Source organism: Lissotriton helveticus, chromosome 8, assembly GCF_964261635.1.
Source record: "Lissotriton helveticus chromosome 8, aLisHel1.1, whole genome shotgun sequence".
NCBI lineage: Eukaryota > Metazoa > Chordata > Amphibia > Caudata > Salamandridae > Lissotriton > Lissotriton helveticus.
In genome coordinates, this window is record NC_136069.1 from 1,564,357,787 (window position 1) to 1,564,375,907 (window position 18,121).

General features: G+C 43.2%; 1 protein-coding gene across 1 annotated transcript; it reads right to left on the reverse strand.

Moving 5' to 3' along the window:
• Window positions 1-16,964: 16,964 nt before the first annotated feature.
• LOC144773929 (odorant receptor 131-2-like) lies at window positions 16,965-17,900 on the reverse strand. The gene has a single exon (XM_078658987.1). The coding sequence runs from the start codon at window positions 17,898-17,900 to the stop codon at window positions 16,965-16,967; it is 936 nt and encodes a 311-aa protein (XP_078515113.1).
• Between the last annotated feature and the right edge of the window lie 221 nt (window positions 17,901-18,121).

The window sequence follows — 18,121 nt, forward strand, 5'->3', positions numbered from 1 at the left end:
TTCTGGTGAAGAATTGGCTTGGTAGTTTGGTCTGCCCTGTTCCCATGATGCACTGGGCCAGGGATAGACTAATTTGCATATAGCCAGGTTCTGAGCTGGGATGGGGCAGTGAGCTAAATAACGGTGATGGATCAAGCCCTGATCTTTGGACTGGGTAAGAGTGGTCTGCTTAATTCAGACACTCTGTTCATCACCACCCCCTTTTCTGAATCGTGGTTCTTCCTGAAGCCTGTTTGGGAGGGGTCGAGAATGTTATTCTCATTGATAAAGGAGGCGAGTTGGCTGTTGATGGCTTTTTCAATGACATTCACCGGATAGGAAGTAGGGAGATTGGTCTGTAGTACTTGAGGTCGCTGGGGTCCGCCGATGGTTTCTTTAGGAGAGGGTTGGTCTTGGCATGTTTCCAGTTATCAGGGAAGGAGACGTCTTGAAGGATCGGTTGATGATTCTTTGTAGCTCGGTGCGATGATGGCTGCGGCTCCGTGGTAGATGTGGTGGAGGCAGGGGTCTGTGGGGGCCCCGGAGGGGATGTTCCTCATGGTCTTTGGGTTGTCTTCGATGTTGAGGGTGGTCTAACAGCCCAGCATCAGCTGTGTGGTGCTGGAAGGGGTGGGTGTGGGTTCCTCGTGGAAGTTGTTGTTGTCGAAGTTGAAATCGATGGTCTTTATTTTGTGGTGGACGAAGGCGATGGGTTTGTTGCAGAGGTCCTGGGAGGGTAGGATGTTGGTGGACTCGCTGTTGGGTTGGGCAAACTCTTTGATGATGCCGAAGAGTTTTTTGCTGTTGTGTGCATGGGCAGAGATTGTGTCCTGGAGTGCTTTCTTCCTTGATAGTCTTGTGAGTTTGTGGTGGACAGTGGTGGCTGTTTTATAGTTGTCGAGGTTGGATGGGGTTTTGGAGTTCCTCCATAGTTTTTCGAGATGTCTGCAGGATCGTATGAATTCCTGGGGTTCAGTGGAGAACCAGCTGGCTTTCTTGGCGTGAGGGTTGGAGGATTTCTTGAGGGGGACGATGGTGTTGGCGCAGTCGGTGATCCATTTGTGTAGGGTGTGGGCGGCGGTGGTGGGTTTGTTGTCTGAGGCGGTGGGCACAGAGCCGATGAGGGTGGTGGTGAGCTGCTTGTCATAGATCTTGTTCCAATTACTGCATTGGAGTTGGGGTAGGCGTCTGTTGGGGATGTTTGCTTTGTAGGTGAAGTGGATACAGCGGTGGTCTGTCTATGGCAGTTCGGAGGTGTGTATGAAGGAGATGGAGTTTCCTGCTGTGAAGGTGGGGTCCTGTTGAGTGCGTTAGTCCTGGTACAATCTTATTGATCCTGATGATGTGGAGGTTTCCCAGGAGGGAGATGGAGTTGGGGTCCTGACGGCTGTCGAGGTGGAAGTTGAGGTCTCCCAGCAAATTTTAGTCCATGGACGTGATGGCATGCGGGGTGATTATGTCGGTGATGGAGTCGGAGAAGGGTGCGCGGGGTCCGGCAGGACAGTAGATGAGGGTGCCTCGTAGGGTTGTGGTCGGGTTGATGTGTATCTTGAAGTGGAGGTGTTCCATAAGGTCCGTAGCCCAATCGGTGTGGGTCCACAGGTGGAGGTTAGCCTTGTGGGCGATGCCACCTCCAGGGCAGTTTGAACGGTCTTTCCGGGTGAATTTGTATCCCTCTGAGATGGTGCTCGCAATGTCAGGGCCCGAGGTGGCGCTTGTCCGTCTTTCCGTGAGAAAAGCGACATCAGGAGAGCTGCTGTTGAAGAGGTCCCAGATTTCCATGGCATGCCTGTAGAGGGAGCAGACATTTAGGAGGATGCATTGCAGGGTTTGGGCTGCGATGAGGAAGTTGCTGGTCGGCAGAGGTGGGACCCGGGTTTTAGCAATGTTGAAGGAGAGGTGCCAGTTTTGGCAGGGGGAATGGACCATGGGTGTCTAGAGGAGAGCTTGCAGTTCTTATTCCTGCCACAGTTGAGTGCGTGGAGATCCGATGAACCATATCGATGGTAGATCGGAGGACCTGGGTTCCTGGCACTGGTCGCGATTGGGTCACAGACGGGCGCGGGCAGGCACGGACGGGCGCAGACGGGCTTGCCTTTGGCTTCCATTAAGTAGAGGTCGGGGGAGTTTAGTTTAGTTTATTGTTTATTGTTATTAGTTAATAACAACCATCACAATACAAGTTAAATACATATAAAAATATCAGCTTTTTTTTTTAAATAACCAAGTTTATTAAAAACATTGATTAATATTGGTGCAACACTGAAGAATATCTTGGATTTTTTAAAATAGAACGTAATAAAATTCATTCAATTCATAATTGAATGTACACTTCTAAATTTTGTTAATGTAGCGTATGCCTCTGTAGAAATAGAAGAAAATTCCGCAGTTCTAGATATCAACATCCTGCTATTGTTTTGTCATCATATCAGCATCTTATATTCTCACATCTGGATAAGATCCTTTTGCGATTGTATACTACTTACAATTCAGTTTTACTGCTTTGTCATAAGATTGTAAAAACTTCAGAAGTTTACAATTTAACTAAGGATCTGACTGAGGAGTCCAGACTTCTCATGATATCTGTTCTACACGTTCGAATCCCTCACTCATTAAATAAGCGCTTTAAAATTGCTCAAGGCACATTGTTCAATTTGGGACATATACAGACCAAATGCATAAAGTCTTTGTCTGGGGCATCACATAGTCTGCAAATGTTTTATCCTTTATGTCGCCATACAGGTTTGTCTGATAGAGACGGTAGATCACCTAGGCCCTTGGCCAATAGTTTTTACTTAAAATACACTGGATAGGTTACAGTGGTGGCTGGTGATATTTGAAAGTGGTAGGGCGTAAATGTTTGGTAGGAGTGCCCTGTCGCGAGCACGCCTAGCGTGTGAGCCCGGCTGCCATGAGGCAGTTCAGGGGGACTCCCCCGGCAACATTTTTAAAATGAGTGGGCAAATGGTGCATTGTCAATCAAATTTGACATACTAAGAAGGTTATAAAGCAATTGTGAAACTGTCCCTGCAGAAGGGGAGCCAACGATGAGTTACCCTGTAGTGTGTTCCTTACCTTCACCTGTCAAATTCAACCTATGTTGCACCAAGGAAGATGGTGGTTATTAGGACATGTTCTCTGTGGTCACCCTGGAGCACAGTAGAGGTCAGTGTTCACCCAGCCACTTATTTTAGTAACCCTTTTCTACGACAGCAAAAATTGCATGGTACACATTATCGCCCATGCTAAGAAGGAGCCATGATATCACAAGAAGGGCAATTTCTGTGCTGAAACCAGTAAGATGCTCTTTGTACGCTTGGCATCCCATTAGTCACCTTGGAACACTCTTGAAATAGTGCGTGTTAAGCCACTCATTCTGCAACCACTTGCACAGACTCCATAGAGCGCTGGGCTATCCCACCCTAGGGCACCACAAATCCAGGCACTCACCCAGGAGCACTACTAACAGATGTTTCTACCCCAACACCTATTCCAGGAGTCCCATCCAGAAGTCCCATCTCTTGGCACCATGGAGTAAAGGGTCAAACCTGTGACAGGGCAATGACAACTTTGAGACTGAGCCTCCACCCTGATTCTAGGAGTGTAGTGAAGGGATCACCTGGTACCTCAATGGAGCAATCATCTGTTCCAAGCACGAACCTTAAGAACTTTTGCATCTTTCGAAAATCCCAATGTAAATGAGAAGATTGATACATTACATTCACAGAAGCAGTAATATCAAGCAGAAGCTTATCCACTGTGAGGTAGCATACCAAGTTAGTACAACAAATGGGTCCCATGGCCCTTTTAGCAACAATACTTTTGCTTAAGAACAATGCAACTGAAAATGAAAATGACACAGGGTGGCGCACAACAAGGGAAATAGGAGGGAAAATAAATAATTTACACAGATGCAAGCATACCAGTTTCCTCAACAGGTTCACTTGTACAAGACCCACTGTGAATACATCAGTTCCCACTCAAACAATAACTTCCTATTCTTGGCCCAATAGTGCTTAGTGTAAAATAATGATATGCCAGAAGAGTCTCACAGTCCTTTACGTGATTGCTCTCCAGTTTTTGTGTATATGAAACTTCACCACTTTATTTGCCTTTTAAAAAACCCAAAGATACGCTATTTTCAAACGTCAATTTTAGTCATGCCAATCAAGTGGAATAAAGCAGGCAAAACGGACCAAAAATAATGGGCATACAACACAAATTCAGTAGATGGCACAGCTAATCACCCACGGAGCCCATTTATACAAATATGGCATATGACGAAGTACGTGAGTCTTAAGAGAAGGCAATCCATCAAACAACAGTCATCTTGAGCTCAGTTCCTCAGTCTTACACATTTTTTAAAGCTCGTGGCAAACATAGTATGACTGTTGATATCAAGCCTTCCCGTGACATGGACACTCCAGTCTTCGAACAATGGCTCGAACTTGGGTATTTTAACCCCAGAAAGTTAGTCTTGTAGTTGTTATCATGCAACGTTAAGAAGATGTTTCAGTGTGCGGTTATATTCAAGCAAACATGGAAAAGCACATATATATGTATGTGATCAAGTGTTGGAAGCATATCTGTGAAATGTGTTCATTTTATCACTTTTATCAGAGCTTTTCTGCCGTATCTTATCCCCCGCTGTAATGTGTGATCTTTTTGCCAGTCCAGACATTTTAGTCAACCGGACTTTGCATTTTGGGACTTGTAGTTTCTCTTTAACATCGCACAGCCTCAAACTACCAACATACAAAATGCAGCTGGCTAAAAAGCATGCACCAGTGAGTCACATATGATACTGGGCCACCTTTCCCTCGGACACACTTGTCACCTCATTAGAAGCACTTCTGGGTGTTGAGGAGACATTATGAACGAGTTGAAATCAGGGGTGAGCCCCCACCCCTGCTCATAACTGGACGCTAAAGCCTGAGCCCCAGAGACACTTATTGTCATCTTATCTCCGCTCACATTTACTTTTTGTGCAAACAACACTCTGTACCCTCTAAGGGACCTCATACTCACCCCACCCCCACCAACCTTGGTATCATTCAAGCACCCCAGGCCTGCCTCTTACATGGAACATACACTCGTTGCCCTTCTCTCACTGAATGCTTTAATTGACCCCAGTGTCTCCTTTCACCGCTCCCTTCTAGGCTGAAAAGGGCAATCTAGTGAGTGCTGCCCCCGCGTGGAACAATCAAGTCAAGCATTTTGATTGCTATAAGTTTTATAAAGTTAAGTCAGAAGAAAGGTAGTGAAGTCATTTAACCCTCGATATTCACTTGAAAGTTGCAGTGTAATGTGGCGAGAAAGGAGATTATTTACTACAGTTAGCCCCCTCAACACCATGCAGAAGAGCTGTTAGCCCGGATGGACGCTACATTTTTGGCAAAGTTACGTGATGTGTGACAAAAACACCTGCATCTCTCTCACAAAAAAGCACTGCACAATAAACACTGGTACCTTTGGCACCACCATCTATGCTGCTTCTCAGCTCCAGCCTGCTACTGCCAGCCAAACACAGATGCTGGTCTGGAGCTGCAAAAGTCATCCACACAGACCAGCAATTAAGAGAAGAGCTTGAAACAGACACTTCGAGTCTGCGCAGTGTGTCTTCAAAAATGCTGATGACCAACTGCGCAGATTAGAGGTCTCAGCTTCCCGTCGGCTTGCAGCCTCTACCCCACCCTTTCCCAAAGCGCCACAGGGCAGACCCAACCCCCTATGATGAGTTGGGAAAGGGTGGGGTGCCTTTCTCTCCATTCCCTGATTGACACGAAGCTCCTGGTTGTAGTAAGTAGGTTCACGAGAGGAGTAGTTCCAAGATGTATATTTATTCAGAAAGAGAACAACTTAACATCCACAGCATAGAGGGCAGCAATAACGACCTTCCTCCAACAGGAGCCAACGTTCTTCTGCCACATTCTACAGACATCAGCAGTGACCTCACAGGTTCTATTCAATATGACACAACCATAGAATACCACACACCTCCCCCCTTTAAAAAAAAAAAAGAATATAAAAGAAAAGACAAGAAGAAAAGAGAAAAAAAAAAAAAAAAATTAAAACGAACAAAATCCTTAAATTTCATAGGAGGACATTTAACACGTGAACTCCTATGTGAAACAACAAGACCTTGATTGCAATCTGTGGAAATACTGTTAGAAAGATCATCATGTACAGAATTCTCAGAAATATTATCATTGGTTACATTTTCATGAAGAACAGAGTTATCATACATATTAACATTAGTAGCATCTTCAAGAGTGTTGTCTTTACATGGAGAAAGATGATCAAAAGCTTCATGAGTGCCAGAAAGTTCCGAGTCATTATCAACAATTTGTAGATTGCTAGCAGGCGCCAAATTAGGTTGTGATTGAGAAGACCTTAAGTCATCAGATTTACAAATTGAAATGCGTCTAAAGTTCCAGATCTTGCCATCCTCAACTCTAACAGCCTTGCTGAAAATTTCAATAACTTTGACAGGATTGGACCATCTGGGAGCTCCCTTGCGAACTTGTCCCCCAAACTTCACTCTCACCAGATCCCCAACATTTAATTTGGAAGAATTCGTTTTCTGTACAGAATTATAAGACATTTTCGCTTGGTACTTATTAACCCTATCTCTAACAGTTTTCAAATCTAATTCCAAATAATCACCATTCCTAGTTTTTAACCACCAAGGCATGAGTTTGGAGCCTGGTTTTCTACAACGCAACATCTCAAAAGGAGAAAGTCCAGTCACAGAATTAGGAGACATACGATAAGTCAAAAGAGTAGCTTGCAAAGCTTTTCTCCATTTCAAACCACTTCGCAAAGCTAACTGACAAGATTCCTTAATCACCCTATTGAAACGTTCCACTTGACCGTTAGCTTGAGGAAAATAGTTGGAAACTCTCTTATGTACAATACCACAGCTGGAAAGAAAAGATGTAAAAGCCTCACTAACAAATTGCGGGCCATTGTCAGAGATGATTTCCTCAGGTAAACCTTCTCTACAAAAAACTTTGTTCAAAAATTCAATAATAACATCAGAATTGACCTTCTCAACAATTTTCAATTCTGGCCACTTCGAGAAGTAATCAACCAGAACAATGGCGAACATATCTTTACCAGATTGGTAATTAAAGGGGCCAATAATGTCTATACCTAATTTGCGCCACGGATTCTGGACAAATTCAATAGGAGTAAAACCCACAGAAATAGGTTTCACAGATTTGTCGCTCAAAGAACAAGGAGAACAATTTCTGACCCATCTGTCAATCATACAATCCATACTAGGCCACCAATAAAATTCTCTAATTCTTCTCTTAGTTGTGGACATCCCCATGTGGCCTTCATGCGCAAGATTACAAATAGACTCTCTCATATCCTTGGGAGGAATAATTTTTTCAGCTCTGAAAACCATCCCACAATTTTCCATTAACTCATCCTTAACCTTAAAGAAAGAAGCCAAATCACCACTGAGTTTCCTCTCTTCAGGCCAACCGTTACTTAGAAAAACCCTCACTTCCTTCAAGACCTCATCTTGTTCCATAGCTTGTGTCCATACAGACTGAGAAATCGATTTAGATTGCTCATTACCATTGATAACATTTACATCACACATAGTAAAAGCCACATCACATTCTTCGGTGTGTTCAAAAGTAGAACTATCTCTTATGGGAAAACGAGACATGCAATCCGCATGAACATTTAAGCGACCTGGAACATAAACAACCACACAACGATATTCTTGTAACTTAGCAGCAAGCCTCGCTAGACGAGCAGTGAGAGTTCTACCACCTCCAGCAGACAACATACTAACAAGAGGTTTGTGATCGGTTCTTAATGAAAATTGTGTACCCCAAAGAAATTGGCCGAAATGTTGAGTGGCCCAAGTACAAGCAAGTAACTCTTTTTCTATTGTGGAATAATTAAATTCTGCGTCTCGGAGGGACCTTGAAGCATATGAGACTACATATTCCCCCAGTTTGTCCTTTTGCATTAACACAGCTCCTAAACCAACATTACTAGCATCAACACAGACTATGCATTCTTTACCAACAGAATATGGTTTCAGAAATGGAGCATCAATGATTTTACTTTTGAGAACGTCAAAAGATTCTTGTTGGTCTTTACCCCATTCAAATTTTGCTTGTTTCTTCAACAAAGAACGCAAAGGATGTACTAAAGTAGAATAATTTTGTACACATTTTCCATAAAATTCAGTAAGGCCTAGAAAAGCCAATAACTGTTCATTAGAAGTAGGAATGGGAGCTGAGGTAATACTTTTAACATGGTTGAGTTTAGGTTTAATACCATTTCTTGAAATTTCATGACCCAAGTACTCAACTTTGGACTGTCTGAATTTACATTTGGAAAACGTTAGAGTTAGACCTTTCTCCTGAACACTGCTCAAAACAGAATGTAGATTAGAATCATGTTCATTACAATCTTTACCAAATATCAGAATGTCGTCTTGAAAAGCTAATGCACCATTACAATTCTTGAGTACATCTTTCATCAACCGTTGAAAGACGGAAGCGGCACTAGCTAGTCCGAAAGGCATTCTCAAATATTGGAACATACCCTCCGGAGTAACAAATGCAGTTAACTTTTTGGATTCTTCATGTAACTCCACCTGGTGATATGCACTGGCCAAGTCAATAGTTGAAAATACAGTGGCACCAGATAAGGAGGAAATTAATTCATGAATATTTGGTAAGGGATGTTTATCAATCCAAATTTCTTGGTTTAAACTGCGGAGATCCACACATAGGCGGAGATCTCCTGAACTCTTAAGCGATAAAACAATGGGAGATACCCACGGAGAGGATTCAATGGGCTCAATAATTTGTTTCAAAACAAGATCATCCAAAATTTCTTTAAGTTTACTCCTATAAGCTAATGGAACATTCCTTACTCTGTGTCTAACAGAAACTGCATTTTCATTGAGAATTATTTTATGTTTAAAATCAGAATATTTGCCATGGGTATCTTTGAAGACATCAGGAAAATTCCTCTTAAGATTATCAACAAAACGAGGATCATCCACAACCACATTGGGATTCATGTCAACTAGAGTATTTACTTCCGAATCTACAAAACATACAGGAGGATTGGAATTAGGATCAAGTTTAATTCCTAGTTCGCGTTGGTGTGGCCACCCCAGAATAGCTACCCCTTTTGTAGCCACATACACTTTCCCATTGGTGATCCGATCTCTAATTTGAAGGGTAGCACAAAAATATCCTTCTAAGTTTATTTTTTTTCCAGTGTAACCTCCAGGATGAATATCAGGAATTAATAGTTCTCTGTTGCCCCATAAACTTCTAAACAAATTTAAACCAATGATAGTGTACCATGAACAGGAATCTATCATCAATTCAATTGAAATATTGTTTACAAAATTGGGGCAAGAGGGAAATTCTTTGTGTTCAGCTTCATCTACAGAAAGAATGCAATTGAAACTATGGAGAACTTCTTCTTCCTCTTGCGAAACATAGTTAACTCTTTGAAAAGAACGACACACATTACCAAAATGTCCTTTTCTTTTGCATTTGACACACACCCTGTCCCAAGCAGGACAGCCTCTGTAATTACCAACATGGTTGGGACTTCCACAACGATAACAAAAAATATTCTTCTTTTGAGGAAACTTGTTGTCAGAGAAGTTCTTATTATCACCAAGTTTCTTATCACTGTCTTTTTTAAACGAACCTTTGGAAGAAAAATTAGGATTAGTTTGGTTTTTGACTAAAGAAACTTCAGGTTCAGGAACTTGAGGTTAACACTAGAACCTCTAATTTCAGACACAAACAATTCTGACTGTTCTATACCCTTGGCAATATTATTAACAGCACTAAGGGTAGATTCTGTGCCAAGCCAAAGTCTCTCTTGAATTTTCTTGCTCTTTGTTCGCATCATAATCTGATCTTTAGAACTTGTTCATAAGAGATTGTTTCAAAAGAACAGGAACAAGCTAAAGAGCGTAAAGCTGAGACATAATCCTCAATGGATTCATCTTGTTTTTGAACACGAGAGTAGAACTTGAACCTTTCCATGACTGTATTTATTTTCCTGCCAAAACGAATTTTCATTTGTCTAGTAGCTTTCTCAAAGACATCAATGTCTCCGGCATCTTCAATAGGAGGAAGATTGTCAAATTCCTTGATGCCTGCGCCTCCCAAGCAATGTCTTAAAAGAGCTAGTTTGCGTTTCGCAGAACAACCATCCTTTTCAAGCACTTCAACATATGCTATAAACATTGGGAACCATAAGTCCCATTCAATGTTCGGATCACCAGCTGTTTGCAAAAAATGAGGAGGAGCTGCAATGTTCGACATTTCACATGAAAGGTTCTTTTACTTAAGAGTATTAAAAATGGAATAATAATAAACAAGAAATACCTTAAATAAAAAAAAATCTTTTTTTAGGAATTGTTGACTTCGTGTGAAGATGCGTGATGTCCAAATATTTTCTGTTCGAAAATACGAATGAAAAGAAAATTTCCAAAATGGCGGCACGTAAATGACGTCAGCGCGTCATTACAGGTGAAAGGTGATGCCCATGATGCTTTGCGGCCAGCTCCCAGAATGCTTGGAAGACGTGAGCGTCATCGAGGGAGAACAGAAGAAGATGTCGCATGCAGCGCAGGAACGCTCAAAGCATTTGAAAAATGCGCACTCCAACGGCATCCAAAGGAAAGGCAGGTAGGGAGCGTACACTTTGTTGTTTAAAATGTGCGCCCAAAGAGAAAATTAAATAAAAATAAAACGGTAAAATAGTACATTACCCGATAGTGACGAAGATATAATTCAACTCCAGTCCAAATGGGGAGTAGGCCAAAAACAATAACGTGAACGTTGTTCTTGAAATTCTGAAATCCTTAAATCTTGAAAACCTCAATCCCGATCGTCGCCAGAAATGATGTAGTAAGTAGGTTCACGAGAGGAGTAGTTCCGAGATGTATATTTATTCAGAAAGAGAACAACTTATCATCCACAGCATAGAGGGCAGCAATAACGATCTTCCTCCAACAGGAGCCAACCTTCTTCTGCCACATTCTACAGACATCAGCAGTGACCTCACAGGTTCTATTCAATATGACACAACCATAGAATACCACACTGGTGCTTCAGGGCTTCAGCCTGAAACGCCCGGGGCTAACTTTACCCCCATTTCATCAGGGGGTGGAGACCACTCCTCGAGGCAATGTCTTTGCCGAGCTGATGACCTCACAGGCCTCAGGGCTGTGAGTTCATCAACCCAGCAAATACTGTAGATTTAGGATCTGCCCACATGTAGCATTCAGGAGTGCAATGGATCGGCATCACTGGCAGAACATGAAACTCTCATCAATATTCGCTGTTTCTTAGATTAATCTTTGAAGTCCGATTTTGTGTGACTCAGCAGCACAATGTCATCAGCGTATAATAGATGGGATATCGTTAGTGGACCTAACCTTGGAGCATGTGAGTTAACTAGATCCAGGTGGGTGGTTAAATCCGCCGTAAAGAGGTTAAACAGGTGTGGAGCAAGCACACACCCTTGCTTGAGACCTCTTGCGGTTGGTATTATCCTTGATAGTTTTGTCCCATCCCCTTCCTTGATTTGAATCCATGTTTCTGTATATAACGATTCAATAGCTCTTAACATTTTTTCTTGTATACCCCACCATCTTAGTTTAGCCCATGGGAGTGCTTGATCCACCAGATCAAAAGCAGCTTTCAGATCTATAAAGCAGAGTTGTAGTTTTTTCTTTAGGCGTTTGCTTTTTTCCACAATTAATGCTACTGTTATCATATTAATTGAGGTACCATACCCTTTCCGAAATCCTGTTTGCTGGGGTGGAATCAGGTTCTTAGAATTTGACCACTCTATTAGATCTTCCAATATTATTGATGCATAATATTTTGCTTCTGAGTCAAAGAGGGCAATCTGTAATTAGATGGTTTTGTATTGTCTCCACCCTAAAGATAGGGTTTATTATTTATCCCCTCCAACTATATGGAATCATACCTGTATTTTCCACCTCTTTAAATAGTAGCATTATCGGATTGGCCTAATATTTTGGGTCCAGTTTAAATATGGCCTGTGGGATGCCATTTGGTCCTGGGCACTGTCACTTCTTCCTGATGTGATCACATTTTCGACTCTTGTTAGTGCACACAATGTATTATCGGGCAAGGGTGTGACAGCTGGGAGTCGAAAGAAGGAAAAACACAGGAGTAGGCAGGCGCGGTGCGTCCATTAGGGCGAATGGGCGTTGCCCCACCGAGCGTTCCCGTCACACGTCTCTCTCTGACTCACCACAATGCAATCCCTGTATCCAGTCCCAGGCCGATGGAGGCAGTCGTGTAAGAAACGGGGCGGGGCAGTTCTACAACAGTTCAGCTGCAAGTGTTTGATTGACGTGACATCCACCATAACAACACATAACAGGTGGTCGGTCGGTGAGCGCACAGCAGGAGTGCGCATGGTCTGCTTAGGGCTTAAACATTTTGCACCAGCCCTGAGCATGCGCACACTAGGCTGCTCATTAAAAGAGCGAGGGTTGTTTCATGCCACTCTTCTAATGAGCAGCCTAGTGCGCATGATCGGGCTCGTCGCAAAAAATGTTCAACCCTAAACACAACATGCGCATTACTGCTCAACCCAATCCTGGCGCTGCTGCAGGAGCAGCATCTGGATTGGCAGAGACTAGAGAAGGTGGTATTTTCCAAGGCTCCAATGCCGGAGTCGGACCTCGGACCAGGAGGACTAGCAGAGGCGGTGCGGATCCGGTAAGTTCATTTTTGTTTATGATGGTGTTTTTTTAATCTCCCCGCGCGATCCCCGACACCCCCCTTTACCCCCTTCCCCGGGAGTATTGTAGCGTGAACTATGGCCCGCCCGTGACTGCTGCTGCTAAACCATATTTCTGCCAATATATCTTGAAGACGAAAGAAGGGCCTCAAGTACATTCCTCTGAGAACTGCGAGTGCTAAATCCAAATGCCCATTGACTCTGACTGGATTCTTTCAAACCGAGCAGAAGGACTGCATTAGCACCAGTTTTATGGTCTCTGGTTTATACTTTTATTTTCTAACTCTGCCTTTCCGAAATGAAAATAAATGGCCTGTCCTGCGTTTGGAAGCAGCCGGTCAACTTTTCAGACTTGTGAAGGAAATACTAGAGCAATTGTGGTTGGAAATTCGTTTGGACAGTAGCAACTTGATAGACCGAGCCCCCGATTCTTTCTCTGCACTTGCGGATAGAAAGGGAATGATAATCGCAATTAATCAATTTGAAACGTTTCCAAATAACTTGGTGAAGACAGCGCACCTGCCTGATTATGTCTGTATTTTTATTGCATGTGGCAGGCCAGTCGACTTGAATGACGATACCTGTCTGCAGAGCTTGGTGACAGCATAGGCTGTGTTGGTCAAATGGTCGTAGTTCTATGTTATACTTAACATTCACACTGACTGCGCCCACTTCTGTTTTGTATAAACTGGTAAAAAGTGCTGTCTCGGGAGGCATGAAAGATACACAGCCCTTGAGGTACTGTATTTTTCACCCTCCCAAACCATGCTTCTTCGTCGCTTGATTTGCCACACGGTACTTATCACTGACGGCTTTCTCCTCACCGTAAATACCTTTATTTTAGCACAGTGATACTGGTGATTTGGGGTGTTTGACAGCTGAGATTTGCACATTTCTTCGTGTATTTTGGCAAGAGATGAGCTAGTCAGCTCTTTTTAAACTGGTAAACAATATTTGTAGTTTGTAATGTTGGTGAATGATTAGTTAGGCATTATAAAAATATTATTATTATTACTATTACTGTCTTCCGAAATAGCAGCCAGCTACAATTTTATGTTGTGTATTCCCTACCTCGTGCTCTTCAGTCTCTTTCTGAAACCTGCAAGCACATCACGAGAAACACTGGCTGTTCCAACCTAATGCAAGAACAATTTCTATTTATGATCATTTACGATCATTATCTCAGAATGTTTCATCTTCCAGCGCTCCGAGACCGGGCTGTCTCACACATTTCCACATGAAGGCCTCAAAGTGCTGATCTGTGCGCGCTGAATGGACACAACAGTTATTAAGCACAGGTAGTGTGAGTTTATCTGTCTCAAGATATCTTTTTTTTACTTCAGTTAGAGAGTCGAACTACTAGATATGTTTGTATTTTTGTTGGCTAATCTGTAGCTGAAACAAAATTGTGCGAGCCTTAGCTGAATAGTTGTTGTGGAAATTCAACAGGTCTTTCTTATTTTTAAAAAAAAACAGTAAAACTAAGGGTTTTGCATTTTAAGATGCCAGGTGTATTGGTCGGCTGTATAGTGCCCCAATCATGATATTACTTAGATTACCACAAGACAAGATGTTATATTGGCAGAGGCCTATGGTGTGCCCTTACTGCTATTGCAGGCACTTCCGCTGTTGGGAATTTAGGTCACTTGTAGTGTGTGTAACTCTGATCTATGTGTCAAGGAAGAATATGCTCTACCTGTTGTATGTTTATGGGTGAATGTGTTTGTGTGAGAGAGTGTGAGAGAAGCTTGCACAATGGCGTCGGCTTGCACTGTTCCTTGCTGTTGGCAGAGCTTTGTCTGCTGCTGTGCTCCCTGTTACTGAATCTAGGTAAAGCTCATTCAAGTATACAGAAGCCAGACCTATTGACTTTGTTTCCATTCTTTACCATGCAAATGTGGCCATTTATGTTTTTTTCGAGAATTGCGGCATCCCTGACTGTAATCTATGGTTGGCAAGCATTAGTACATTCAGAGGCACAGCGGGCGATGGTTGACCTGCGGCACCCGGGGGCTGCTGACAGAGAAGGGACAGGAGAGGGAGGGAGCCTATACTGTGCTGTATCCCTCACAGCTGCCTTAAGCATGGTCTTCATCACTATACTGTGCCTTATCACATGAAACTACATTTTTGCATGGACTTCTACCACCATACTGCGCCTTTTCTGTTACAGCTGCTGTTAGCATGATTTACCTTTACCTTACTGTTAGTTATCCCTCTCTACTACCTTTAGCATAGTCTTCCATCACCAGGAGCTTTGAGGGGCAGAGAAAGAGCTACCTGAGGCTGAAGCTCCATGTGCCTCTTACAACTGTCAGTCTCGTTCGCTACACTCCCTCGCCATAGGGCACTCATCCCGAACTTTTACGCCTTACTACTTTCAAATGTCACCAGCAGCCCCTGGGAGTAGGAGGGCCCACGAGGGCAGCAGCAGAGGGAACCGGCAGAAAGGCAGGATGCGGAGGGGGAGGAATGGGAATCAGGGGTGTAAAAATAAGTAAGACCATAAAAGAAATGAAAAGGATATAAAACAAGAACCTAAGCCACCAGAGGAAAAACACAAGAGCGGTCCAGGGAGAGGCACAAGGCCTCAAACCGTGGTCTGAGCAGGTCAGAGGCAGAGCACTGCCTGGATGAGCTGGGAGCGGTACAAAAGGGGGTGAGCTGGGAGAGCAGGAAGCCAAGGGGTATGTTGAACTCAGCGCGCAGCGGCCTCCATTAAGTACATGTCGGGGGAGGGTGTGACAGCTGGGAGGTGGGCAGGAAAAATGCATGAGCAGGAGGCGCTGTGGGGGCAGCAGCGGTGATAACCGGCAGAATGGCAGAACGCCGGGGGAGGAATGGGAATCAGGGGTGTAAAAGGGGATAAAAGAAATGAAAAGGAACTAAAACCAGAACCTAAGCCACCAGAGAAAAAAACAAGAGCTGTCCAGGGCAAGGCACGGGGCCTCAAACCATCTGTGCCCTGGGAAAGCAGGAACCCAGGGAGTTATTCTCAACTCATCGCGCATCAGCCTCCATTAAGTAGAGGTTGGGGGAGGGTGTGACAGCTGGGAGGCGGAAGTGGGAAAAACACGGAAGGGGCCGCAGAGCAGCAGCATCGGGAACAGCCAGAAGGGCAGGACGCGGAGGGCGAAGAATGGGAATCAGGGGTGTAAAAAGAAATAAGGGGATAAAAGAAAGGAAAAGGAAATAAAACCAGAACCTAAGCTACAGGATAAAAATAGATAAAGAGAGAAAAAAAGAGCAATATAGGGCAAGGAGCGGGGCCTCGAGCCATGGTCTGAGCAGGTTAGAAGGCAGAGCACTGCCTGGATGAGCTGTGGAGCTATGCGCTGGGAGAGCAGGAACCCACGGGTATTGTACATTTATAATTATGTGCATATTCGTACGTTCACAATATCTTTGTAGCCAATATTTTGGCTGAAATGATTTAGTAGTATGAAATTCTAAATTGGTTGGGGAAGTAAAGTAGCTTCTCCTGAAATTCAACTAATGGGTGACAAATGAATGGCGTGATGTAAGGGAAAGGAGAATTGTTCTTGGGCATGCTCCTTAAATTGGTAAAGTATTCATCCATGCTCTTTATTCGTTTTAAGGGGCATGGCCACACCAAGTGGTACATGCCAGTCTTCCAAGCTATGGGTGTGAAGCCACATACCAATGACAAGTTAATGGACATGGGGCATTTACTAAATAGTAAAGAATGATGTACAAAGTCTATGACCATAATAGTAAGCATCTCAAGGCATTAATATTTGGACGGTGCAGTAAATGTTAAGTCTTCAAATAACAAAATGCTTTAATAATGAACATTCAAGAATAATTCGAGAGCGAGCCTGAATATACTGGCACGTTTTTTTTATTAAAACATTATTAGGCGTTGCTTTTACCCAACTCATTGGTTATTTAAATGTCACATGACTCAGCTTAAAATAAGATGTTTATTCCTTGTTGAAGCTTAAGTATGGATTCTATACCAGAAACTTTAGAGTTAGCTTCACAGCTGATTGGTTAGCTGGAGAAAAGCATCATCACTCAGTTGTGTGGACAAAAGAAAGGTCATCCCTAATCACCCGGCTGAAGATTGTCCATGAGTATAAAACCAGGCAACATTGCAACTTTTAGATCTGACATCCCCATGTTAGTATTTCCTTAAAAAGTACATTACAGATCATTTAGATGGTCCATTAAATATTGCATGCTCCAAGGCACCTTTGGGGGAAGCAAGGACAAAACTTTCTGATATGAGTCCTAAATGTTTCATCACGGAAGCCAAAAATTAAGGGGCTTAAAAATCTAGGAAGAAGCATGAACATGTACATATTGAAGACTCGAAGGTAGACAACCTGATCTTTCACTAGCGTCTCTGTCATTGGATACGTAAAGGAGGTCATACATAAGAGCAGCTGAACAGCATCAAGGACCACAGTCCTGCAGGCCTTGGAAGAGGAGGTTCTATCACCACTGATCTTCTTGGCCTCCAACATTATTCGTATGTAGGTGTAGAGTATTATCAAAGACACAATGGAAAAAGTAAAGCTGTGTTTGGCAGACAGTAGGGCGGACTGCTCTGGTGTTATTAAGAAGATCTCCCGACGACACACCATTGATGTTGAGAAGTAGCTCAATTTCCCAACAAAAAACATAATAATAATGTCAATGAAGACCGGCAAGAAGCCGATGAAAGAAATGGCAATGATGGCGAGCCATGACCGTTCTACTCGACATATCTCGGCATGTCGAAGAGGATAACAGATTGCCACATACCGCTCCAAAGACATTGCGGCTAGGCTGTTTGGGCTATTTATAAAGGAGGTAGCAGAAATTGCCACTAACACAAAGCAAGTAGAGAGTGGAATCTTATAGATGATTGTAGCAAACAAGAAGAGGATTCCAGAGGCAAGAAGATAGGCAGTGTCATTTAGCAGAAGATACACAAAGAGGATGTAGCGGGTTTGCTCCCGCAGACGGACAGTGGAGAAAACAACATTCACCATGAGCATGGCAAAGGTGAGAAATATTGCTAGAAACAAGAAGAGAAAGAGGATAATCAGCAACGCTGCACTGTTGAGGCGCAACCCAGGGCTTGAGTCCTGCATGGTGCTATCACTTGTAGAAGTCATGTTGTCCATCTTCAAGCAGCTTTAGGCTCCTCGACAGAATCTAACTTCACATATTTGTACCTGCAAGGGATACAAACTGTTGCATGATGTCCAGGATGCATTATCAAATCAAAACAGATTACATAACCACATTGACCAATAGTGTAATAAAGCTCATAGTTCCCACAATAGGACTTTGAGAGTTACTGTTTACTTAGGACACTCAGAGCAGGCACAGCATG

Coding starts and splice junctions, on each gene's coding strand:
- LOC144773929 (XM_078658987.1), bottom strand. CDS start 17,900: ATGACTTCTACAAGTGATAGCACCATGCAGGACTCAAGCCCTGGGTTG.